Here is a 27,362-nt window from a genome sequence, read left to right as displayed (position 1 = left end):
CAATTTAATAGAAAACTCAAAAAGTACCTTTTGAAGAACGAAAAAGTACCAAAAAGTCCCTTTTTATAGGACCTCACTTAATCCGGGCTCTACATGCTAAATTTCACGTTTCTAGGTTGATTATTATACAATAATTCAAAATGTACCTTTTGAAGAACCAAAAAGTCCCCTTTTACAGGTTCTCACTTAATCGGGGCTCTACATGCTTTCATGTTTCTAGGTTTAATATTATAGAAAATTTAAAAAGTTCCTTTTGAAGAACGAAAAAGTACCAAAAAGTCCACTTTTATAGATTCTCAAGTGCTTAATTACATGTTTCTAAGTCAAAAAAGTACCAGTCGAAGTACGATAAATTACCAATAAGTCCCATTTTATAGATTCTCATTTACTCCGGACTCTACTTGCTTAATTTCATGTTTCTAGGTTAAATTTTATAGAAAACTCAAAAAGTACCTTTGTAGAACCAAAAAGATCCGAAAAGTCCCTTAATTATTAATTTCATGTTTCGATTTCAATATCATAGAAAACTCAAAAAGTACCAGTTGGAGAATGAAAAAGTACCAAAAAATGTCACTTGGTACCGGTGTTATGAAGGATTCAATAATAGTTTTTGAATGTTCTCTGGTTTAAAAGATACATGGGGTGCAAAAGAAGTACCAAATTACAATTTTTACCCGTTTATTCCCCAAAGAGGCCGAATTTGAAAAAATTACCGGACATATTGGAACTCAATAAATTATAAACAACTATTTTCAGTTTCAAAAGTAGAATGAAAAATTGAATTATAAAACATAAAAACAATTATTTAAAATTCAAATGTTACTAAAAGTAAATTAACAAAGTTCTTTTGTTGATAATACCCCATTTACACATACACGAAATCTAGTAGATTTCATTTAAAATCTTTTTCCAAATCTAGTCCGTTTACACTTACTATTCTTGACATTTAAGAAGATTTCATTTTTTCTAATATTTCTTGAAAAAGTGTGTGATATGAAAAATAAGAAGGAAAAATGGGATATTTATCAAAATTCCATTTAAAATAAAAAAATAGATATTTAAATATAACATTACCTTTTATTTTAGATTAACTTTTCATTCATGATTTCAATTTATAAAAATTTTGTCGAGATTTTAATTTTTTTTGTTTGTTTTGTTTTCCTCTTTTCTTGTGTAGTGTCGTATTTTTTAGTATTATTTAGGAAAAAACAGAGTTGCATCACTAAAAACTATTAGATTTTGAGTAGATTTTAACGAAATCTAGTTACGAAGTAGATTTTGTTTTGTATGGGAAATCTAGTTAAAATCAAGTAGATTTGGCTCGAAATCTCATAAGTACTAGATTTCGTGTATGTGTAAATGGGGTATAAGAAAACAATTTGATCTAACATCCCCTCTCAACAAAATATATTTTTAATTAACATTTGAAATTTTGGCAGTGGTAAAGCTTTCGTCAGAAAATCTGCTAACTGTTGATATGTAGGACTACTATATTACTATATTACTTGAATAACTCCAGTTTCATTAAGGCTTTTGATGTGATGATATTTTACCTCAATGTGTTTTGTTCTAGAACTAAATTTTGCAGATTCAATTATTTTGATGCATAATTTCATGTTTCTATGTTCAATTTAATAGAAAACTCAAAAAGTACCTTTTGAAGAACGAAAAAGTACCAAAAAGTCCCCTTTTATAGGACCTCACTTAATCCGGGCTCTACATGCTAAATTTCACGTTTCTAGGTTCATTATTATACAATAACTTAAAATGTACCTTTTGAAGAACCAAAAAGTCCCCTTTTACAGGTTCTCACTTAATCGGGGCTCTACATGCTTTCATGTTTCTAGGTTTAATATTATAGAAAATATAAAAAGTTCCTTTTGAAGAACGAAAAAGTACCAAAAAGTCCACTTTTATAGATTCTCAAGTGCTTAATTACATGTTTCTAAGTCAAAAAAGTACCAGTCGAAGTACGATAAATTACCAATAAGTCCCATTTTATAGATTCTCATTTACTCCGGACTCTACTTGCTTAATTTCATGTTTCTAGGTTAAATTTTATAGAAAACTCAAAAAGTACCTTTGTAGAACCAAAAAGATCCGAAAAGTCCCTTAATTATTAATTTCATGTTTCGATTTCAATATCATAGAAAACTCAAAAAGTACCAGTTGGAGAATGAAAAAGTACCAAAAAATGTCACTTGGTACCGGTGTTATGAAGGATTCAAAAATAGTTTTTGAATGTTCTCTGGTTTAAATGATACATGGGGTGCAAAAGAAGTACCAAATTACAGTTTTTACCCGTTTATTCCCCAAAGGCGCCGAATTTGAAAAAATTACCGGACATATTGGAACTCAATAAATTATAAACAACTATTTTCAGTTTCAAAAGTAGAATGAAAATTTGAATTATAAAACGTAAAAACAATTATTTAAAATTCACATGTTACTAAAAGTAAATTAACAAAGTTCTTTTGTTGATAAGAAAACAATTTGATCTAACATCCCCTCTCAACAAAATATATTTTTAATTAACATTTGAAATTTTGGCAGTGGTAAAGCTTTCGTCAGAAAATCTGCTAACTGTTGATATGTAGGACTACTATATTACTATATTACTTGAATAACTCCAGTTTCATTAAGGCTTTTGATGTGATGATATTTTACCTCAATGTGTTTTGTTCTAGAACTAAATTTTGCAGATTCAATTATTTTGATGCAGCTCTGGTTATCTTCGTATATAGGAATGGGTGTAGAAACAGAAATTGACATATCTTCAAGCAATTGTTTGACCCATAGTAATTCTTGAGATGCAAACGAAGCTGCTATAAATTCTGCGTCAGTAGACGACAATGCAACTGTTGACTGCTTTTTAGATGACCAAGAAATAGCATTTAAGCCCAATAAAAATATAAAGCCACTAGTTGATTTTCTATCACCATGATCTCCTGCCCAAGTAGCATCAGTATAACATTTTAATTTAAGATCTGAATTTGCTTTAATAATTAACCGTTTATGAATTGAGGCTTTTAGATATCTCACAATTTTCTTCAATGCTTCCCAATCACACTTTCGGGGGGTTTCAACTCTTCTACACAATATAGAAAAAGCTGAAGCTATATCTGGCCTTGAAGTTATAGAAAAATGAAGTAATATACCAATAATTGATTTATAATTTTCGTTATTTGGTAGTATATTTTCATTGTGGGTTATTTTAATAAACTCTGGATCCATGAGAATTGAACTCAGCTTTCCATCTTCTAGTTTAATTTCTTCTATTAATTTATTTATCTTGCATTCTTGATGATGGAGAAAATCTCCATTAGAATTTTGATTTATTTGGATGCCTAAATATAATGATACATTTCCAAGATATTTGCATTCAAAATATTCATTCAATTGATTATTGATATAATTTATATCTGTACAATTCATTTTTGCCACAAATTAGTATATCATTCACATACATATATGAGTAGATATACAATTTCATTGTCAATTTGTTTTTTATATAAACAAGTATCTGCTTTTCCAGCTGTAAAGCCAATTTTCAATAAAATTTGATTTATCTTATCATACCAAGCCTTTGCTGCCTGTTTTAATCCATAAAGAGACTTTTGTAATTTGCAAACGAGATGTTCATTGCCTTCTTTTATATAACCTTCAGGTTGTTCCAAGTATATTTCTTCTTGAATATCACCATTCAAAAAAGCTGACTTTACATCTAAGGGCCAATATTTAGGTGAAAGATTAGCGATTAAATTAAAATTAATCCTCGAAAGATGTTTTTGAGTACTCAATTAGTTAATTTTGTTTGCAAGTTTAAGCGCCCAATGCAGGTGGTTTAATCTTAAGCACGAAATGCAAAAGTGTAAACAGCTGATGCAAAAAAAAAAATAATGCAATTTTTATAAATATAAACATTAAAATGTTCTATTTTTTGATTAGTATAAATTATAGACACTTCAAAATACATTTTTTTGTTTTTAATTTTAGTTTTCATTAATTTTCATATTAAATTTACAATTGCCTTCTTCTTTTTTATAAAATATGCATTGTTTTGATAACAAACAGTGAAGTTTTCTATTGTTTTGTATGGCAACACTGCGAAGTTTAATCTTGTACTCAAAAACATCAAAGGGGATTAACATAAGATTTAATTTATTTTTAGATTAACTAATCTGATTATTAATTGGCATTTGATTATCATTTCAAAAACCCGCTCTAAGTGTTTAACGGCAAACTTTTTAACTGCACTTACCGCCAAAAGAGTTCTCAACGTAACAAATTTTCCTACTGGAGCAAATGTTTCATCAAAGTCTTCACCAAAAGTTTGTGTATAACCTTTAGCAACTAATCTTTCTTTGTATTTTGGTTTATTGACAATATCACCTTTCTTTTGAAACACCCACTTACATCCAATAATTTTCATTCCTTTGGGAGGTTGAACCAATTTCCATGTATCTTTATTTTTCAAACAATGAATTTCTTTATTAGCTGCTGCTATCCACAAGTCCTTGTCCGGATTAGGTGAATTCAACATTTCATTCCAGGAATTAGGAATGACATCATGATTCGTTACTGCACTTTTCGCTATTTCTTTATAACTCTTCTTTGGTTTATTTTTAAGTCGTTCAGATCGTCGAGGACTGGTTTGAGTTACTGACAATTCTTCCAGATCATCTGAAGGAATTTCTTCATAAGTATCTTCAAAGACTTCAACTTCATCATCGTCAGATTCGAAGTCAGTTTCTTCGTTTTCAATTTCAGTCACATTTTTATTATTTATAATATCTACTAAACCCGTTTCTTCATTTTGTTTATCCTCTTTATCAGGTAAATTGAAATTTTACATCTTTGCTTATTATAATTTTATTACTTCCATTCATCAGAATTCTATATCCTTTACAATTTTCTGCATAACCAACGAAAATACCTTCAATAGATACGTTATCAAGTTTGCGACGTTTGCACTTTGGTACTTGAGCATAGGCTTTACATCCATAGACTTTTATGTTGCTAATATCAGGTTTTCTGTTGAACCAGATTTCATAAGTAGTTTTGCTAATAGACTTTGAAGGCAACCGGTTTTGAATATAATTTGCAGCAATTACACATTCAGCCCACATCTTCTTCGGTAAATTTGCATCGTTAAGCATGGCTCTAATCATTTCAACTAATGTCCGGTTTTTACGCTCCGCAACACCATTTTGTTCAGGACAGTAGGGTACTGTAGTTTGTAATATAATACCATTCATTTTTAACATTTTCTTCATTTCGGAGTTTATAAATTCACCTCCATTATCGCATCGAAGGACTTTTAATTTCTTGCCAGTAAAATTCTGAACTTCTGCTGAAAATTCTTTAAATTTATTGATAACTTCATTTTTCCTTGCCATGACGTATACTTTTGTATAACGCGAGAAATCGTCGATAAATGTTAAAAAGTATCGCTCACCTGTATGCGAACTTACTTGGAATGGTCCACATACGTCTGAGTGCACAAGATCAAACCCTTCATTTGACTGGTAGTTGCTTTCTTTAGGAAATGGCGTTCTTGTTAACTTAGATTTTGCACATACACTATTTTCAGTAGTTTCAAAAGTTGAATGAAAATTTTAATTATAAAACGTAAAAACAATTATTTAAAATTCACATGTTACATGTTACACCTGTCCGCGTTTTTTTAAATGAACGACGATAAGCTTTAACTGTTTTTGTAACTTTTCTAGTTTAGGAGATTTGAGGTTACCGAATTTACGTTTTTACCCTTTTTTAACCTCCTACCCTTTTTTAACCTCCGAATTTCCAAAAATGCAGTCTTATTGGATACATTTGGTGGGAGACCAACCTCCTGCCCAAATTTCAGCTCTTTAGCTTCAACCGTTTAGGCTCTACGATGATGAATCAGTCAGTCAGTCAGTCAGTCAGTCAGCAACGTTAGAATTTTATATACGTATGTATATAGATTTCGTGCAAAACATTGTAATGTTCGACTTGAATTCAAGTTTCGTTTTCACTGGAGAATGCTATTAAATTAAAGTGTAATGAAAGTGTATTTCAACACTTGAAATTTGAATGTTTGACAGGAATTGAACTTGTTTTAAACTTTAATTCCAGCAAGAATGCTTATTTGGTATAGTGTGACAACTATAAGGGATCAAAAGTCGACATAAAGCCCTCAATGGTTAGTACCAATATTTTGCCCAAACAACCTCTACATACAAAGCTATAAATTTGTATAAAAGGCGGCTTAACAATTGTTTCTTGTAAATATTCGGCCACCATAGTGTTTGGAGACAACAAGAGCTTCACTGAAAGGCACACCAGACAGACATCGCGCTCTATTATGGGTGCATGGTAGTAATTCTGCTGAGATTTTCTCCTCTATGGTATGTCCAACACCGGCTTCGCTTAATAAAGATTTCCTAAAGAACCGGCCAACGGCCGGGCGCAAGGATTTTCTCCTCTATGTTATGTCCAACACCGGCTTCGCTTAATAAAAATTAGTATACATACGTTTTTCTTTTAATAGCAAAATCATAATTCAATTATTAATACCTCAGGAACTATAATACTTACAAAAACATATTATACCTTAATAAAAAGCTCAATATCTTGGCTTTTAAACAATCTAATTTATATACTTACCTATAAAGGCATTTTTTCCCGATTTTTTAGATAAACCTCAAAAATATCGGATCAAAAAAAAAAATGTTTACGTCATTTCACTCACAAACGAACTCTCTATTAGTGGTGAATTTTTCGACGTGATTTGAAAAATGTCACTAAAACTGACTTAAGCCACAATTTAACTAAATTAAACCCAACACTTGCTGTTTCTTTGCACAATGACCCTCGGTATAGTAGTATAGCATACAATCTTATTAATTTCAATTGTTAGTAAAAAATTATTTTTTTATTTAAAGAATGTCATTTCTGTCATTTTAGATTTTTGCACACACACAACAACAGTTTTTTTGCAAATAAAAAATGCAGAAAACTGTTTGGCGCGAAAAATTCTAGCAGAATTTCTTTTCGCAGTTGGCAGAATTGACATCAACTGCACTTCCCATTTAAAATACACATTTTTGATACCCTAGCCCTTTACGGTATGACATACCAGCAATCAGTGTGACCATTTTGGCATTTTTGCAGCTAGATTTAGCATTTTTTATTTTGATTTAGCTGTAAAATTTTAATTTAGCATTTAGCATTTTTATAAAATATTTTTAGCATTTTTAGCTTTTTTGCAATTTTAGTATATAAACAAAAAAAGACAAATTTTTGCAAAAAAGATTTATATTGGAAATAGGTTTAACCGGAAAAAATCAGAATTAAATGTCTACCCAAACACAAGCAACAAGAAATATGAGAAATGTAATAATTTACACTGTAATTCAAAATAATGCAAAAAGATTCATGAAGATAAATAACTTAAAATTACGCCAATACAAGTGAATACTTTAAAATGTTGTATTCTAAAATATTTTTCTGGAACCCAATGCTTTTTTAAATTCGAGGTGATAGAAATAATTCAAGAGATTTCATATATTTTTACAAATACGTTCAGTACGCTATTTTACAAACTAATACTTTTTGTTTGCTCATGGAATGAAACATATAATTTTGGAAAAGGCTATGTATGACGGTTAATTAACAAATTTTATTTTTTCCTATACGAAATAAAGAGGTTTTAATTTTTATCATCCTTCAGGAGTTCTTGTTAATTTATTGAAAATAAGTATTGAAAAAAATCAATAATATATAATTAAGACTTTCTCATCCTACTTTCTGTTCTTTTTATTTTTACCAAATTTTTAGTAATTTTGTTGTCACTTTTTTTTTAATTAAAAAAAATACATAAGTTTCGAAAATATAATTGACAATTTATTCCAGAATTACAAACTTACGGATTTGAATATATCTCTCAATTCATTTCATACATTCTCATATATATTTTTCCGAAAAAATCTTGGAAGTATGAGTTATAAACCTGACATCTATTCACCGAGATTTAAAATTATTTCAACGGAATTTTCAATATTTTTGTGACATGAAAACCATTTTTAAAGTGTTTTGAGGAAGACAAATAAAATTGTTTATATAAAAAAAGTAAATCTAGAAATATTATACTTTTCCTTCCGAAAACACGTATAGGTTTTATATACCATGAGCAACTAGTGTAGTTAATAGAGTTTTGATGTAATTTTTGCATTCAAAAATATTTTAAAGTTAGAGACATTACATATTGATAAATTTACAAAAAATTTGAAATAATTTTTAGCATTTCTGTTTATCTTAATACCACGGAACTTAATTTTTTACTCTACTCCACTATACTACGTTTGAGTATACTAATCGGTTAAGAATCATTTTCTAAATCGATTAAGCCATGTAAGTCTGACCGTCTGGTAGAGGTTGAAATTTTCAAAACAATAAGCACGTATGCTTTTTGATCCAATGACAAAACCTTTTAAAAATTGTTAAAGTCCGTCCTTTATTTTACCTAGCCCCCATACATATACAAATGTAGAAAGCCTTTCTCAGAAAATTAGTTTAAATATATCGGAACCAAGGTTCAATTCAACATAAATGCTTTATTACGAAAAATAAATCAAATTTTATACTCATAAGGTCAACCACGGCCGAATATACTTTCTTACTTGTTATAAATTACAATGAATTTCAGTTACAAATTAATATGAATTGTTCATAAAAACACCTAAAAAATTTTGGCATTTTAAAATCAATTTAGCATTTTTTCTAGCATTATTTTGGATGGGATTTAGCCGCAACATTTTTTGAGACCTGGTCACACTGCCTGCAATTAAAAAGGTGCAGCTTGGTTGATGTCAACGAAGCTGGTTTGAAGTAAAAGCAGCGACTAGAATTAGGCGCGTAAAACACGAAAATATCTGAGGCGAAGCATATACATCGAACGTTGAGCAAAGTTCTACACCGGCCAAATTTCAAAGAGCGGCTTATTATTAAACAAAAGAAAACTTGCTTAAATGAAAACAAATTAATTTTATATTGTAAAATTCCATAAATTTAGCGAAAGTGTTCTGTAAATTGTACAAAATATGGCGAAATTTTCAATCCGTATTAAGCTGAAAAATGTTCGGGGGCGGCGGCTTTGACATTTTGTTCGGCGGCTAGGCTTAGTCGGCTTAAGCCGAAACGGCGCAAGTCTCTGCCTTACTCAGATGTGAAACTAATTTTTTTTTTTAATATAATTTGTGTTTTTAATAATATTCACAAAGTACAAAAATCAGTTGTAATTCAGGTCTGAGTTGGGGAACAACTCTCGCGTCATCGTTTTTATTTCTTAAGGACGGTCAGGCTTGTGCTTGTTGCTGGGCTTTCGACAGAATTACTTCTCACCCCGCACTAATTTAATGCACTACTTCGTATAACTGTTCTAAGTTATGCGTTGTCTTCATTAAACGCGTGCTTTCGTTTTACCTCAGAGTGAGGTTATGTATTTAACTGGTGGAGACCATAAAATACTCACGATATAACCTGGTGGAGACCATTTAAACTCAAATATTTACTGGTGGAGACCATTAAAACTCTAAAACTTTTTTCTGGTGGAGACCATTAATACTTTTGATGAAATTAAGTCCGGATGCTCCAACTTCCTATATGAAGGTATAGGTCGGTTGGTGGGGTTTTCTCTGGACAAACGTGTGATAACCTGGCAATATGAGTGCTTAATGTACCGCCATCCTAATTAAAACCCGAAAAAAAAAAAAAAAAGTACAAAAATAAAATGCCAACAATACCAATACTGCGAACTTAGCAGCACTGGTTCTTTTAAGCCTCAACACGCGTTGAGTGGCAACGCGTTTCACGCTTTTGAGCTGGAGGTCCACACAACGCGTCTTCGTGGTAAAGCATCTCAAAAAAGTAGAATCAATGTTATTGCGTGCTACAAGTTACAAGCATAAAAGCATAGGATGCCTTGACGCGTTTAATACTTAGTAGATCGATATACTTTCTACATTTATAAGCGTCATAAGCGGCTTACGAATATATCAACAGATTTTTACAATTTATATTCTGAGTGTGTGCCAATCGCTTACAATTTACTGAAAATGTATATTTTTGATAGATATGAGGTGAATAAAATTTTACTAGCTCATAGAGCTACATAAATTTTTGACAAATGAAAAGAAATATTTGAAAATCTAAAAAAATAAAATATTTTATAATTTTAGTGATTGTAGAAATTCATTTTAATAATAAAAAAAATCAATAAAGGTGTTTCTTTTATTAAAATAAATACAGATTTTCTTGTGCAATTAATGACAATTGTCAAAATTTCATGTAATCAAAATAGATTTCGTTTGGCACAGCAAAAGTGATAATATTTTCCACCATAAGAAAATTTTATTTTACCATAGAACTTTGCTACCGTTTGGCACACAGTCTCTATTTTTAAAAAGCGTAGTACGTAACTTGATGCGTAGGATGCAAAGAAGGAATGAAAAGCACGAAATGCTTTGCCGCGAAGACGCGTAGTGTGGACCTCCAGCTTTCCACTTTCATAAGCTGCAAGTTATACACCACGCGTCATTTCGAACCTAAAAGGTGGAAGTACAAAACACGCGTTGAGGCCGCAACGCCTTTTACGCATTTTAAACTTTTCGCGCTTTACAAGCTGCTAGTTACACACCACGCGTCATTTCGATAATTCTTTTAATGTTTTTAAGAATATTACTGTTTTAAAAATCAAAATATTACGTTTTTGTTTATTTTATTAATATATTTGATGAAATTTATTTAATTGTAGTTTATTCTTATTCTACACAAAACAAAATACAACCCTAATCAGTTACGAACTACAGTGTGTAAATTATTAAAGGAAAATACAATATTTTTACTTTTTTTGACAGAATTGGATATTTTTTAATTCCCATTTTTTGTTCTTTCCATAGATTTATAAAATCGTTAATTTAATTTGGTGCTTTTGGCGTTATTTTATTAGTTTACGTATTTTGTAACATCTCTGTTGTTAAAACGGCTGTTTTAATTTGCAAAACTTTTTTGTGGAGTGTGTCGTGTAAAATATTTTAAGCAAAAGAATTAAAAGTTTATTTACATTTATTAAATACAAATTTTTACTAAAACATTAAGTAAAAAATGAAGCTACGATTTAATTCTTTTGATATCGTATGTGGAGTTACGGAATTACAGTCGTAAGTTAACTATTTGTTATTTTAATACATACGGCATAAACAAATTTCACCACATGAGTGGTTCTTTCATATACAGTGTCTCTCATAAGTATTCGAATTTAATGTATTATGAAAACAGACATCATTTTATAATAGATTTTGTGGGAAAAATAAATAAATAAATTTATTATGTTGTCCAGACAGTCCTTAAATTGTATATCACATTTTAAAAATTAAAAAAAAAAAAAATAATTTACTTAAACTAATTTAACATTTTTAAAAAATAGCTTCACAAAAGTATTCGAATTTTTTGTATACATCATATTTAGATTAGCATTATGAAGTAAAAATAAATGATTAAAATAAAATTAATATTTTGTATAGTAGCCTTTGTTTTTAAAAACAACTTCCAAGCGACGTGGGACCGTTTCTACCAATTTATGGAATAGTTCTGTCGTTATTATGTCCCATTCTTCATGCAAAGCAACCGTATGGTGGTTTTGGAGGATAATGAGTGATTTAAAAGTTGTTCTTGTAAATATAACCACAAATTTTCAATGGAGTTTAAGTCCAGACAATAACTCCATTGAAAATTTGATGAAAGAAGATACTTAGTGTTGTAAATGATCAACATTTTCAAGTACAATGTCGTGTATTTTGGAACGTTTTTCTGTTGAAAAATAAATTGAATGGGTTGTAGCCCCATGTTGGTGGTACTAGCATGCAAATTCTGCTCTAAAATTGACAAGTGGTATTCTAGTCTTTAATTACAATAATAAATTATAGCAGTCCAACATCGTGGACGGACACAGAACACCAAAATATGACAGAGCAACTTGGGTCCTTTGCAGTTGGTTTTAAGTTTAATTCCAAGGCATCTTCAAGCTTTCACCATATCATTTGACGACCATCTGAGCCAAAAATATTATATTTGTTCTCATCGTCGAAGATAACCTCCTTCCAGAATCCAATATTCTTACTTATGAGTCTATTTGCGGAGTCAAGACAGTTAACATCGATTAACTTCGATATGAGCGGTTACCACCTTGGTACTTGACCATGCAAATTATTGCTCCCTAGTACTTTGCCCACAATTTCAACACTAATTTTTATTCACAGGACTGTCCTGAGTTCGTTGTTAATTTTTAGAGCTGATAGATGAAGGTTCCTTCGGTATTTCCTCAGTATTTCTCTGTCGTCCTGTATTGACAGCAGTTTTGGACGACTTGACAATGGCTAATACTCGATGGAATTCTTTGTTCCATGCGACATGTAATGACAAAATATATTGTCGATGGGAATCTATCAAACATTTCCTATATGTATTTAATTGATCGGCCGTAATTATACAGATATAAATTAATTTTTTAATTTGAATTGATCAACTCTTTCTTTGAACATTTTAATCGCTTACACAGAAAGGATTTACAACATAATTATGCAATTTTCCAAAAAAAATATAATGTTAAATATTCCATATAAACACTACCTGCATAATGGGTTAATTAATGGGCAATAAAACACGGGTTCAAGGATTCTAAAAAAGTTCTTAGAAAAAATTCGAATATTTTTGCGCAGTACCTGAAATTACCCTTTTTGGATTTTTTCCATTTTCTTGGAAACCATTAATGAGTTTTTATTACTTTTTTCTTGTATTTCGTAAAAATAATAAAAATTAATAAAATTTCATTAAAAAAATTTTAAATACTATTATTATTTTTAAAGTAGCATCATAAAATAACACAGTAATTCATAAAAAATAATAAATTGGAATATTGTATGAATATACTTTTTTCAGGCTAGTCGGGCTGCGAGTTAACCAGATCTATGATATTGACAATAAAACTTACCTTATTCGGCTGCAAGGAGGTGGTGAATCGAAAAAAATGCTCCTTATTGAGTCTGGTATACGTTTTCACACAACCGCATTTGAGTGGCCGAAAAATGTTGCTCCATCAGGGTTTAGCATGAAATTAAGAAAACACTTAAAAAACAAACGGCTCGAGAAGCTGCAACAGTTGGGTATTGATCGAATTGTGGACTTTCAGTTTGGTATTGGTGAAGCAGCTTATCATATCATTGTTGAGTTGTATGATCGCGGTAACATTATTCTAACGGACCATGAGATGACAATTCTTTTTATACTCCGTCCTCACCATGAAGGTGAAGACATTCGCTTTGCTGTTCGTGAAAAATATCCGGTCGATCGGGCAAAACAACAGTCTTTATTACCAAGTGAGGATGAATTGCGAAATGTCATATTATCTGGCCAGCCTGGAGATAATTTGAGACGTGTAATTATGCCAATGGTGGATTGTGGTCCCTCGGTCATCGAGCACGTACTAAAAAAGCACAATCTTGACACCTGTATTGTCCCGGGAGGGAGTGGTTTGGAGAGTAATAATGAAGGCAGCTATTTGGTTGGTGAGACGAAGAAAAAATCGAAGAACAAAAATAAAGGAGATCACCAAAAGAAATTCATTTATAGAGAAATTAATATGGAAAATGATATTAAAAATTTGGTGTTAGCATTACAGGTATGTTCAGTAAATATGGGTTATATACATAAGTATAATTTTCAATCCAGTGTTCAATCTAACTCATTTAAAAAAAATTGAACCACAAGATAGTCATTTTACTTCAGAGTACAAAAATGAAAAAAAATATTTTTTTGCTCTATTCGGATCCTTTAGTTATAGGCCTTCAAAGTTTTGACACATAATGACACAGACGTTAATGCTCTCTCTACTATTTGTCTACAATTTGTCTAAAGTCTTTACCTTGATCATGCAATGTTTTTTATCGTTTTTCTGTGTTCTCGGCTGCAATGTTCGCCACTGTCCCTTTATGGACTCAAAATTATATTTTTTAATGCGATTGTTTTTGAATTTTAAGAATTTGTAGTTTTTATCCGGGATACTTTAACAGCTAAAGTCACCAAATTTTATGTGTGTATAATCGTACCCAGCAAAAAATAATTGATGTCATACTTTACAAACGACATCTTAATCACATCTAAAAATACGATTGCAAACTTTTCGCTTTTATAAACCAAACATATCCTTACAAATGAAAACACAGTTAAAAATGGGGAAAGAGATGTAGGAAAGTCACTACAAACAACATATTCGAAGTACTTCAAATTTTGATGAAAAACCAATGAAATTTACATAAGCGTTTCATTGAAAGAATATGGTTTATTTTTGACATATAAATATCGTATTTTTACAGTTTCTAAAGATAAGGTTAGATGTAGTTCAAAGTTGTCAAAAATAAACAACATCCCTCCAATGATACGCTAATGTAAAATTCAGAGGTTTTTCACCTGAATTTGAAGCACTTCGGGTTACTAGTTGTGATGAAAATTCTACATTTTTTCCACACTTTTTTTGCTGGGTATTAATATACAGTGTCTCTCATAAGTATTCGAATTTAGGTAAACTATGACAAGAAACCAAATTTAATAATATATTTTGTGTGGAAAATAAATAAATTAATTTGTTATATTGTCTAGATAGTCCTTAGTTTTGATATCACGCCCCTTAAAACTTGAAAACTTTACATTTACTTAAATTAGTTCTGTTTTTTTTTTTTTTTAAAAGTCCATGAAACTACTTCACAAAAGTATGCGAATTTTTCCTGTATTTCATATTTGATCATATTATACGATACACAAATTTTAGAATCGCATGGTTTTATGCTTAATATTGTTTTAAGGGGTTACTATTAACCGCATGGATATATTTTTGACCCATTTGGTCCACAATTTTGGGGGATTTGTACCCTCTTTTCATGTAATATCATTAAAATGGCGATTTTTGGCTATATTTGTAATGTTTTCACCCTTTTTCCAGAGATAAAACCAAAATTTAATATTGGAATTTAATAGAACCCATAGGGTATCTAAAAATAATATTTTTTGTTATAAGGATCTGTACTTAAAAGTTCCAAGATATATTTTTGGTATCGTTTTTCAGTTTCTAATTGAATTATCTGGATCATAAGTCCCTTTTCGTACCTCTAGGGACGATATTTTCCGACAAAGTTGTCTAGTGTATATTCATGTACATATTGGCACTAATGTATTTTAAATTTTCAATATATTATAGCGGTATACAACCCCAAAACATGCCTTAACAAAACGTCATCCTATATAGTAGATTTCAGTTTTTACTACTCGTAACTTTCACGCTTATGTTGCCCGTTACAATAACACTGTAAGTCCTAAATTTTGGTTTTAATTTGATCATAGTAAATAATATTTAAACACATATCAACATTTTTGATGTGATCATAATGATATCGTGCCATGCAGCATGGAGGCCATTGGTATATAAAAATAATGATTTTACTATTTTGAATGGTGCTTCTTCGAGGCATGTTTTGGAGTTGTACACTTCCACAACACATTGAAAACTTAAAATGTATAAAAGCTGATATCTAAAAGAATATATACCAGAAAACTTGCCCGGAAAATAGTTGATCCTAGTATTATAAAAATAGACTTAAGTTCCAATATATTGAATTAGCGACAGAAAAATGATCCGAATAATTTATCTTGGAACGTTTAAATACAGATTCTTGTAACAAAAAATATTATTTTTAGATACCCCAAGGGGTCTTTTAAGTCCCAATATCAAATTTTTGTTTTATCTCTGGAAAAAAGGATAAAAATTTACAATTATGGCCAAAAATCGCCATTTTAATGATATTACATGAAAACAGGGTACAAATTCCTAAAAAATTGTGGACCAAATGGGCCAAAAATATATCCTTTCCGTGGATAGTAACCCCTTAAAACAATATTACGCATAAAAACCATTTGATTCTAAAATTTGTGTTGCGTATAATATGATCAAATATGAAATACAGGAAAAATTCGTATACTTTTGTGTGGCAATTTCATGAACTTTTTTTAAAAAAGCACAATTAATTTAAGTCAATGCAAATTTTTCAAGTTTTAAAAAGCGTTATATCAAACATAAGGACTATCTAGACAATATAACAAATTAATTTATTTATTTTGCACATAAAATATATTATTAAATTTGCTTTCTTTTTATAGTTTACCCAAATTCGAATAATTATGAGAGACACTGTAAATATTTAGGACATGTAAGTACCAGAGAACAGTAAGAAACCATTCACGTTTTCTGACCGTTCACAAATTTATTGCTTTCGCATTGCTTTTACTTGACAATTATACAAATGAGCATTGCCTTTATTACAATCTCTTTTTTTATACATCAAGCAACGAAATAATTCATTGCCACATGCAAAAACTAAAAACATTCACACCATTCGTCCAGTATTCGTTGCAGAGTATGAAAGCACACGAAACATTTTGCAAAACGTTCATCAAAAATATATTTAGTGTTTTTGATTGCATTTAATTTTATATTGCTTTAAATTTTCTATTACTTAAGAGTTTAAAAAAACGACTTTTGGAGAATCCAGTTTGTCGATTAACCAAAAATTGGCTATTTCTAGAAAACCGATTTGTCGGTTTGCCGAGTATGAAAAAAGCGTTAGTTAGTTACACCTCTATAGTGGGGGTAATGTGTTTATTCTGATTTTTGTAACGCATAAAAATATTGGTCTTTAAAGTACATATTCCGATAGACTCTGTTTGGCATCAATCCAATTTGTCCAAGATTTTGTATGAAAATAAAACAAAATAAAGTTTTCAAGTTTTGTGAGACGTAGATCTCCTTTTTATTAAAAACCAAAAGATTACCTCGTAGAAGGTTTGCAGGTTTTTATATAAAAGATAAAGTGCACGTAGTGCTTGTCGTAGACAACATCAATATCTTAAGACTGTGTAAAACGAACTTAATTTGGTGGCAAACAATATTTAAGTACCGTTAACGGTTTACTCGTTAGAATCTTCCAGCAAAGATGTATAAAATTGGCATTAGATTCTAACGTTGTTAAAAATAGTATTATTCATTAAAAGGAGCAATTACCAAAATGCAGCTCGCAACAAAACTCGCTTAAACATTGCCGGCCACCTTGCAATATCTCAAGCATATTGTAACAATTAATTCATTTGCAATATCTTAAGCAGAATGAAACAAATGTTAATATAATAATTCATTCGCAATATCTTAAGCCGAATGAAACTAATGAAAATATAATAATTCATTTGCAATATCTTAAGCCGAATGAATCATGGTTGGTTTTATGACAGATCCATCAACTGTATAAACTAAATACTTAAATATTAGGCAAAACGTAAACATATTTTAGTGAGCTTATTTAGTGATAATGAAGTAAATTTTTCGATAAAAGTATTTCAATTCCTATGCGACCAAGTCGAATATTCCGGAAAGTTAAAAACTGAATTAAATTGATTAGGATTAACTGGACCTGTCAGAATCCAGCCAAAAATCGTCTTTTGTGCTAATAACGACCCTAATAAGTTTCGTTGTATATCCGGTAAAACAATCCAAGGGTATAGATCAGCGCCAATAAGGATATCAATAGGTCGGCTATCAAAAGGATTAAAATCCGCCAAACGAAGATTTGGCAATAATTTTTGAATGTTGGCGTTGACGGAAGTCGTAGGCAAATTTGTCGATATTTCTGGTAAAACAAATGCATTTATATTTAGTTCTACGGAAGAATCGAAGTTAGATCCGATTTTCAAAGAACAAATATTTCTTGAAACTACTGATGCAGTATTATTGACACCAGAAATTTCAACATTCGTAGAACGCGAGGAAATGTTAAACCTTTTTCGTAATCGCTCAGTAATAAACGAGCATTCCGAACCCGGATCAATCAAAGCACGGACCTGATACTTATTGTTATTATGTTTTATATTAACAGTCGCTGTCCCTAAGAGTACGAACTGATTATATCTAGTATGAAATACTTGACGGTTTGACGTAATATTATTCGACGTTGTCGATGGTTGATTATTTTGAGGCGAATTAGTGGTTCGTAGAACCGCACCAGAATTCTGTTCAGTAGAAACAGAAGGCATTTCTGTATGCTGAATATGAAGCATAGAATGGTGCCGATTATTGCAAATAAAACAATTACTATTAACTTTACAATTGCTGACATTATGTGTCCTCGAAAGGCAATTAGAACAGCAATTATATTTGTTTACGGTAGAAATTCTTTCCATTATTGAAAGATTTTTAAACTTTCGACAATTTCGCAAAAAATGGGACTGGTTTGGACACAATATACACGATGGTTTTGAGGAAGTAGCATCGTAAGAATGTACTGAAGATTCCACATCAGTAGAGTTGGTCTCTTTAAGGTCGTGAAGACATTGCAATGTTTGAATTCTTTCCGTCAGAAAGTTATCAAAATCATGCCAAGTAGACAACACAGATTTGTCCTTAACGCCCTGTTCCCATAAAATCACAGTTGACCTAGGCAGACGCTGAATACATATGAAAATAATAATTGGGTCCCAATTCTCAGTAGGAATTTTATAAATAGAAAGAGCCGTAAGGCAACTATTAATTCCTCGTTGTAAAGTTTTAAGGGCTGTTATTGATTCCTTGTCAAAGGAAGGAAGACCAAATAAAAGTTTGAGTTGGTTATGTACCAACATACGAGTATTTTCATATGTTTCTTTCAAATCGCGCCAGGCTAAGTCAAAACTTTCATTAATTAATGGATATTTTGTCACAATATCTTTAGCTTCACCCTCGGTTTTACGTATTAAATGGCAAAGACGTTCTATATTACTAAGCCGCGAGCTATTTATATAAATTGCCGTGAATAAATCTCGAAAAGTAGGCCAAGAAACATAATCCCCACCGAATGTGTCGACATCACAAGGGGGTAGAGTCAGATTGTGTTCTGAATTGCCACAATTTAAATTTACCGCTGAAGAGTTACTATTCTTCGAATCACGTTTAAATTTGTCCATTTTCTGATTAATAGAGCCTAAACATTGAAAATAAGCCATATATGTGGTCTGATACTTCGAAGCAGCCACGTCTACATCACTAGAGATTTACTGGAGGCAGAAGTCTCGAAAAACTTTAGACAAGCTGTATAAGATGTCCTAACTTCCTCCCACAATCGTCTTATTTCCTCGCCCTGAATCTCTAATGTATAAACGTTATGAATTTCCTCACCTAAATCATTAAACATCGCGCCGAAAGTGACAAGAGCATCCGATGCTCTAATAAATTCGTTTAGTGGCGTAACAGACATGTTTAATATTAAAAAAAATTAATAAAATGTAAGGAAATTAAAAATCAGAACTAATTCACGACAAAAAATATTATAATTAGTTTTAAATGTCAAGCAACAAACGTGACAATGGCTAAACTGACCGACCGTAGGGTGACCAATATAATGGAAGAACAAGAATTAACCGTATATGTATTTTGTTTTTATATTTTACAGATGTAAATCTGTAAACAAATGAAGCACAAAAGAAAATATAAAAACACTAATTTATTGAAAATAAAAAAATAACTTTAATTTATTGTCAGTCGGAGCAAAAAAAATTAAAATTTCCAAAAAATTAATTAAGGGATAGATTGCACTGTATTAAATATTAAAAGTAAAAATGACGAAAAAATACAAAAAGAACTTTGTGTATGTGTGCGCGTTAAAACAACCGAGTTTTTTATCACTTCACTTTTGCTCACAAAATATATTTACGTACCTTAATTATTTCGTAGAAATAAATAATAAATATATTGCCAGTGGACTGTATTATTGAGGATGATGGACTTCAAAAGATGCCAATAAAATCCAGTACTCAATTCAGGAATCCGGTTCGCTAGGACCAAATGTTTGGCATCAATCCAATTTGTCCAAGATTTTGTATGAAAATAAAACAAAATAAAGTTTTCAAGTTTTGTGAGACGTAGATCTCCTTTTTATTAAAAACCAAAAGATTACCTCGTAGAAGGTTTGCAGGTTTTTATATAAAAGATAAAGTGCACGTAGTGCTTGTCGTAGACAACATCAATATCTTAAGACTGTGTAAAACGAACTTAATTTGGTGGCAAACAATATTTAAGTACCGTTAACGGTTTACTCGTTAGAATCTTCCAGCAAAGATGTATAAAATTGGCATTAGATTCTAACGTTGTTAAAAATAGTATTATTCATTAAAAGGAGCAATTACCAAAATGCAGCTCGCAACAAAACTCGCTTAAACAGACTCAGAATCACTTTCGAGTCGATTTAGAAATGACCGTCCTGGCGGACCATATAAAGGCTTAGTTTGTTTGAAAGTTCCGTAAAGTTTCCGTTCTGTGACGTGCCGTTAACTGTTATGTGTAGTTAGTTTCTACGGAAGATTTGTTGTGTCAAAAATCTGAGTTGATTTTCTTTCTTTGTGTTTAAAGCTAGATTAATATAAATTAATAAATATTATATAATTATTACATAATTAAAATAATTATAAAAAGTAGAAATATTATCGAAACACAATTTTTTTATTTTCTTTCTTGGTCTTTTCTTTTTTTCTTATGGCGTTTATGTTGAAAGTAATGTCAACTTTTATGTTTTCTGTCTCACTTTTTAATTATCGCGTTTTTTTTTTTAATTTTTAACTTCATAACATGTAATGTGATAATTTCTTTAATATTTTCTAATTTAGGAAGTACATTAGTTTATAAGTTTAATTTTAATAAATTAAAATTTTCTGATGTACATAAATTAAAATTTTCTGATGTACATAATTTTTAAAACAAAAAAAAAAAAAAAAACAGTAATGTTAACTGTTTTTTTTTTGTTTACATTTGTTTGTATTTTATGTCAGCTGTTTATGGCTGTCACTTACGTACGACAAGTCTAATGAAAAAGTAAAATTAAATTAAATTTCATCCGTATGACAAAAAAGAGAATAAAAGTCGTATGATTTATATTTTGTGTGTTTACACGATTGGTATAAAACAATAGCAAAGTAAGATGGAAACAGCTCTTTCACTTTTTTTGTATGTGTTTACATAAAAATACATCCCTGATCTAATGAGACTTGCTTGTGTTTTGAATCATTTCAGAAAATGAAGAGAGCCATACGACTGTCAAATTTTCCATCCGTATTTTCTCTCAAGGTGTGATGATTTCATTAGACGATCCCATCCGTTCTCTTCTACACAAAATTTTGGCAGATCATATTACTTGTCTGCTCGTTGAAGGGGTTTTTAACGTTACGGATTGAATTCTATTTTCTACAGGTTCATCCGCAACGTAACTTCAACGTTACGGCAAAACTAACGACATACACAGGTTTTCGTAAGCCAAAAACGAATCAGCTGATTCATCACGGAACGGAACGTAGTGACTAACTGAGCCTTAAACCTTGTTTCCACTTTTCAAGATATTTTGATAAAATTTGGAACACAAGGATAAAGCCTCTTGAAAATGGTTGAAATCATTTTCGATTTTTGTAATGATCTGATTTTATGTGACCCTAGCCGCCATACAAATCCACCTTTAAATTTTCTTAAACGTCAAAAATTGACTTATAGCCATAGTCCCGCAGACCCAGCTAGCATTTTTTTTTTTTTGAAACTTTTGATCACATTCGAATCATTTATGACTCTTCTGCGCGATTAAAATGATCATATATGCGCTCATTTTCTGATCATAAATGATACATTCGTCGGCAGAAAAATGGTACCCTATCCGCGACTTTTATGAGCCCCACTTCTGATCAATTATGACTCATTTGTTAATCTGTTTTGAGTCATTAATGAGCCAAATTACTGATCGTTTTAGAGTTATTTCCGAATCATATTATAGTCATTTTTGAGGCTTTTCTGAGTAATTTTTATGTTTGTTACAGACAAATACAATACAACAGAAAACAGTTTTTGATTCCGACTGCGCTAAATATAACTACAAACTAAATTTATAAACAATTATATTTCAAACACCTGGATGACCTATTTATGATTGGTATACATTTTGTTATTGTATTTCAAATAAATTAGATTTTAAACATTAATTGGAATTATTACTATAGTGGTTAGTCGCCCAACTATCTTCCGTAGAAGATCATTAAACACAGAAAATTATTATAATTAAAGCATAATATAATTTCAATTTCCTTGACAGAAAATTGACTTTATTAATATCACACAAATTCATATACTTATACATTTAATTTTATAAACGAAATGAGAATTATATAAACTCACCTGAGCCCCATTTCTAATCAGTTTCAATTCATTTTTGAATCATTTTTAAGTGTACGTGTTGATGTTTCATTACAATCAAAAAAATTACATAAGAAACAATTTTAGATCTTCCAACTGCATGAAATATGACCACAAAATAAGTTATTAAAACCATCATATATATTTTTAACACTGCAATCATACTGAAGGTATAATGCGAGCAAACAAACGCTGTTTACACTTAAGCACTGGCTGCCTGCCGATTTGATGACCAGGTAAATGGCCTTAAACTCGGCAGTTAGACTTCATGCCGCAGGGATATGGAAGCCAAACCGACATGTTCATGCTTCTATCTTGGGGAGTACGACTTGCATCCCCGAGAATATCGATTACTGCTCTTCCACGCTCCTTCCGGACAAAAGATTCACAGTTAAGATGTCAAACGAACCATCCTTATCAGAAGGTGCAACACTTGACATCTACACTTATGGATCTAAGTCTTCAACAGGTGTGGGTGGTGGTTTCTTTATCCCCCGCTTTAATATGGCGGTGTGTTTTAGGCTAGACAACAACTGTAGCGTCTTACAGGCTGAAATCTCAGCTATAAAAAGAGCAGTTAACTGGATGAGGTACTATAGAATATGCAATGGAAATATTTGAATTTGTACTGACAGTAAACCGTTATAAAATCTTTATCTGGTGTCTACACGACATCCAGACTGGTTCGCGAATGTCGGGTGTCTCTTGACGAGATGGCGAACCATTCGTGCCTGGAACTACTCTGGGTACCGGGTCATTCTAATATTCCCGGAAATAGAAAAGCGGACGAACTAGGAAAACTGGTTCCCGCCTTCACATAAGGGATACTGACACTTTAGTTGGTGTCCCGCTTTCATGCTGTAAAGCCTTTATTCAGCATGAACTTTATGGGTCTGCTCAGATCAGATGGTCATCACTGACCCACTGCTCAATATCAAGAATGATCTGGCCTCTATACGATGAGCGAAGGTCTTTCTGTTTTACGGGGCTTTCCAGGATGAGACTACGCATACTGGCAGCCATCCTAACAGGGCACTGTATTATAGGTGCGCATGCAAGAAGACTAAATCTTCCTTACAACGACTATTGCAGGAGTTGTCAAAGTGAGGATGAAGAGGAAACCGTAGAACACTTCCTCTGCCTCTGTCCTGCCCTGGCAAATATCAGGACTAAGTTTCTAGGCAGTCCAACATTGCATGAACTTGCTGCTCTATCTAATATAGACGTTAAAAAGATAGAGTAGTTTATTCGTGCCTCTGGCTGGTTTAATACCATATCACGGACATGTAATGTCCCATAAGTTTTGGTTTTTCTCTTCGCAGGATCCGTTACAGGGTATCACAACGGGACCACTAGGACCCAAGTGAGTCGGTCAAATGGCCGACTGCCTCAAAAACCTAACCTTACCATCATATTTTAAACACCAGGATGATCAATTTATGAATGCTATATATTTTGTTATTGTTTTTCAAATATTCAATTTTCAATCATATATCGGGATCATTTTCGAGTCATTTTTTAAGCGCTCAACTTATTAATTCCTTTTAGGTCATCAAAAGGACTAAAAAATTACTCAGTTTACTGAATAATCATCCAACAATTTTCTAAATGCTAGCTGGGTAGAGTCAAATAAATACACCACTACAAACTAAAAAGTGATGTTTTTCAATTATATTGCACTGATAAAAATGTTTGATTCTAATTTTTAATTAAAATGAACATTTTTAGTAAAAAATTTTTACAAATAAAATATACATAATGAACATAAAAATGATGATTCCTTTACATAGAAAACATAAAAAAAACATATTAAATAAACAACCACAGGGTATACAGAGGCGTCACGAGCAAAAAACTATTTCCCTCTCTTTCGCACAAAACGATTTCAATGATTTTTTTAAACTGTATTTTATATTCCTCTTCTCAACAAACAATTTCAAAATCAAACAAAAGCTGATTTTAGACTTTTTTAAATGTCAAAAGTGACACCTCTGTATACTTTGTGAAGCAACGTCCGTCCAGATAGCAACGAAAAATAGCAACGGCAGAGAAACAAAATTCGAGTTTTTGGGAATTAAGTGGCAACACCACAGGGGAAAAATAAATTACATAGCTAATAATAATAATACCATGGAAAACCCAATGGAATGTGGTGAGAAACACAAAAAGGAATTAAGACTATATATAGTCTTGGAACTATAGTTCCTTGGAAAATTAGATTCCTCTAAAATGGTCAGAAAAATCGTTGCTGGTAAACTGTATAGGATCTAAGGAGTGTCGCGCCAAAAACTCCTTGGAATATGGTAGTAGACATGGTAAGGATTGAAAAAATTATCCCTGGAAAAAATCGGTAGGGTAAATCCTTGGAAAATTGGCTTCCTCCAAAATGGTCAGTAAAATCGTTGCTGGTAAACTGTATAGGAACTAAGGAGTGTCGCGCCAAAAACTCCTTGGAATATGGTAGGAGACATGGTAAGGATTGAAAAAATCCTTCCGTGCAAAAAATCGGTAGAGTAGATATTTGCAAAATTGTATTCATCCAAAATGGTCAGTAAAATCGTTGCTGATAAACTGTATAGGATCTAAGGAGTGTCTCGCCAAAAACTCCTTGGAATATGGTAGGAGACATGGTAAGGATTAAAAAATTCCATCCGTGCAGAAAATCAGTAGAGCAGATCCTTGGAAAATTGGCTTCCTCCAAAATGGTCAGTAAAATCGTTGCTGTTAAACTGTATAGGATCTAAGGAGTGTCGCGCCAAAAACTCTTTGGAATATGGTAGGAGACATTGTAAGGATTAAACAAATCCTTCCGTGCAAAATGTCGGTAGAGTAGATCCTTGGAATATTGGGTTCCTCCAAAGTGGTTAGTAAAATCGTTGCGGGTGAACTGTATAGGATCTAAGGAGTGTCGCGCCAAAAACTGCTTGGAATATGGTATGAGACTCCTTGGAATATGGTAGGAGACATCGGTAGAGTAGATCCTTGGAAAATTGGCTTTTCCAAAATGGTCAGCAAAATCGTTGCCGGTGAACTGTATAGGATCTAAGGAGTGTCGCGCCAAAAACTCCTTGGAATATGGTAGGAGAATGGTAAGGATTGAAAAAAACCTTCCTAGAAAAAAATCGGTAGAGTAGATCCTTAGAAAATTGGATTCCTCCTAAATTGTCAGTAAAATTGTTGCTGGTTACTGACAGGTTCTAAGAAGTGTCGCGTAAAATACTCCTTGTAATATCGATTAAAAGTATTAAGGATTAAAAAATCCTTCCGTGCAAAATATCTACCGACTAGATACTTGGGAAGGTGGAAAGTCGATAAGTTAAAATTGTAAAAGTCGAAGAGTCGACTTTTCATGCATATACTGCAAAACGTCGAAAGTCGATGTTTTATTTTAATTATGGAAGTTGCAGCGTCGTATTTTTTTGTATTACTTAAGATAAAAACAGAGTTGCATCACTAAAACCAATTAGATTTTGAGTAGATTTTGCCGAAATCTACTTACGAAGTATATGTTGTTTGGTATGGGAAATCTAGTTAAAATCAAACAGATTTGGCTCGAAATCTCATAAGTACTAGAATTCATAGTGGTGTAAATGGGCTATTACACTTAATATTTTTTGACATTAAAAAAGGTTTATTAATACTCTTCACCTTCGTGAGAAGGGTATATATAAGTTTGTCATTCCGTTTGTAATTTCCAAAATATAATTTTCCGACCCTATAAAGTATATATATTCTGAATCCTTATAGATAGCGGAGTCGATTTAGTTATGTCCGTCTGTCTGTCTGTTGATATCAGTTTTCTGAAGACCCCATATCTTCGGGATCCAATAACTCTATCAGACATGCTTTGCTATTTAAAATCAACAAAATCCGTCCATAAACAACGGAGATATAAGCAAAAACCCGAGATAACCTCTGAAATTTTAATAAAAAAGACAATTTTTTTTCATGCTTTGATAAATAAGCAACAACAACAACACTGCTTCTTCATTGCGTTGTGTATTTTGTTTTTTTGAGTATTCGTTCCGTATGTTTAGATGTGTGTGTGTTTCATTGTCTTGTGTATATTGTTTTTGTTTTCTTGGTGTATTCAGTTTCGTATGTTTGGATGTCTGTTGGTTTTACTGCCTTGTGTATTTTGTTTTTTGTGTGTTTATTTCGTTTAGCGTTGTTGTTGTTCATTTTGTTTTGCTATAATAATGATATAATCGGGAAAATAAAATAAATTTAAATTTTATAAAATTGATATTTTTTAAATACACTATGGTGAAAGGTGTATAAGATTCGGCACAGCCGAATATAGCACTATTACTTGTTTTTTCTAATATTTCTCCATATTTTGTTTGACATAACAAATTAGAAAAAAATATGAGATAGGTATATTTCATTTATATTAAATAATATGTAGCATTAACTTTTTTTTAAATCAACTTTTCTTTAATGTTTTTCTATTATTAAATTTTGTCGATATTTTGATTTTTGTCTTTTTTCTCGTAAAGCGTCGTATTTTTAAGAATTATTTAGAAAAAACAGATCTGCACTACTAAAAACTACTAGATTTTGCCTAAATAAAATTCCGAACTAATTTTTTTATGGAAAAATCTAGATTTGGCTCTCCAAATCCACTAGATTTTCTCAAAACATAGATAGATTTGTATAATAGATTTGTCGAATATTGACATGGGGTAATGTGGATTTGAGCAAAACTAGTTGAAATCATGTAGATTTGCCATACATTTCTGAAATATCCAAATCTACATAATACCCCATTTACACTACAGCGAAATCTAGTACTTATGAGATTTCGAGCAAATCTAGTTGATTTTAACTACATTGAAAAAATCCATGCCTAATATATACGAAAAATGTCGTACATTGTACGAATCGTTCGTTGTTTCGCACTACGAAATTCTTTCGTAATATATACGAAATTGTCGAAATATTTTAGTATAATGCAAAATAATATTGGAGAAATTAATTTAAATAAATTTAAAAAAGTGAATTTTGAATAAATATGGTAAAATTT

At 31.3% G+C, this 27,362-nt stretch overlaps 1 protein-coding gene across 2 annotated transcripts in view; it reads left to right on the top strand.

The window, feature by feature from the left end:
• The first annotated feature begins 9,274 nt into the window (after positions 1–9,274).
• Positions 9,275–27,362, top strand: part of LOC119599865 (nuclear export mediator factor NEMF homolog) — a 70,791-nt gene continuing 52,703 nt past the window's right edge. The window contains exons 1-3 of one of the 2 annotated variants that reach the window (XM_037949776.1): positions 9,275–9,479; positions 10,944–11,204; positions 12,982–13,720. In XM_037949776.1, the coding sequence (XP_037805704.1) occupies positions 11,149–11,204; positions 12,982–13,720 (795 nt within the window). In that variant the 5' untranslated portion in view covers positions 9,275–9,479; positions 10,944–11,148. Of the gene's footprint in view, positions 9,655–10,943; positions 11,205–12,981; positions 13,721–27,362 lie in introns of both variants that reach the window. The other variant, XM_037949775.1, reaches the window with a different exon arrangement.

This window comes from Lucilia sericata, unplaced genomic scaffold, assembly GCF_015586225.1.
Source record: "Lucilia sericata isolate MDLA Ls3-8-SP2 unplaced genomic scaffold, ASM1558622v1 Contig000094F_arrow, whole genome shotgun sequence".
Taxonomy (NCBI): domain Eukaryota; kingdom Metazoa; phylum Arthropoda; class Insecta; order Diptera; family Calliphoridae; genus Lucilia; species Lucilia sericata.
This window is presented reverse-complemented; position numbering and strand designations above follow the sequence as displayed.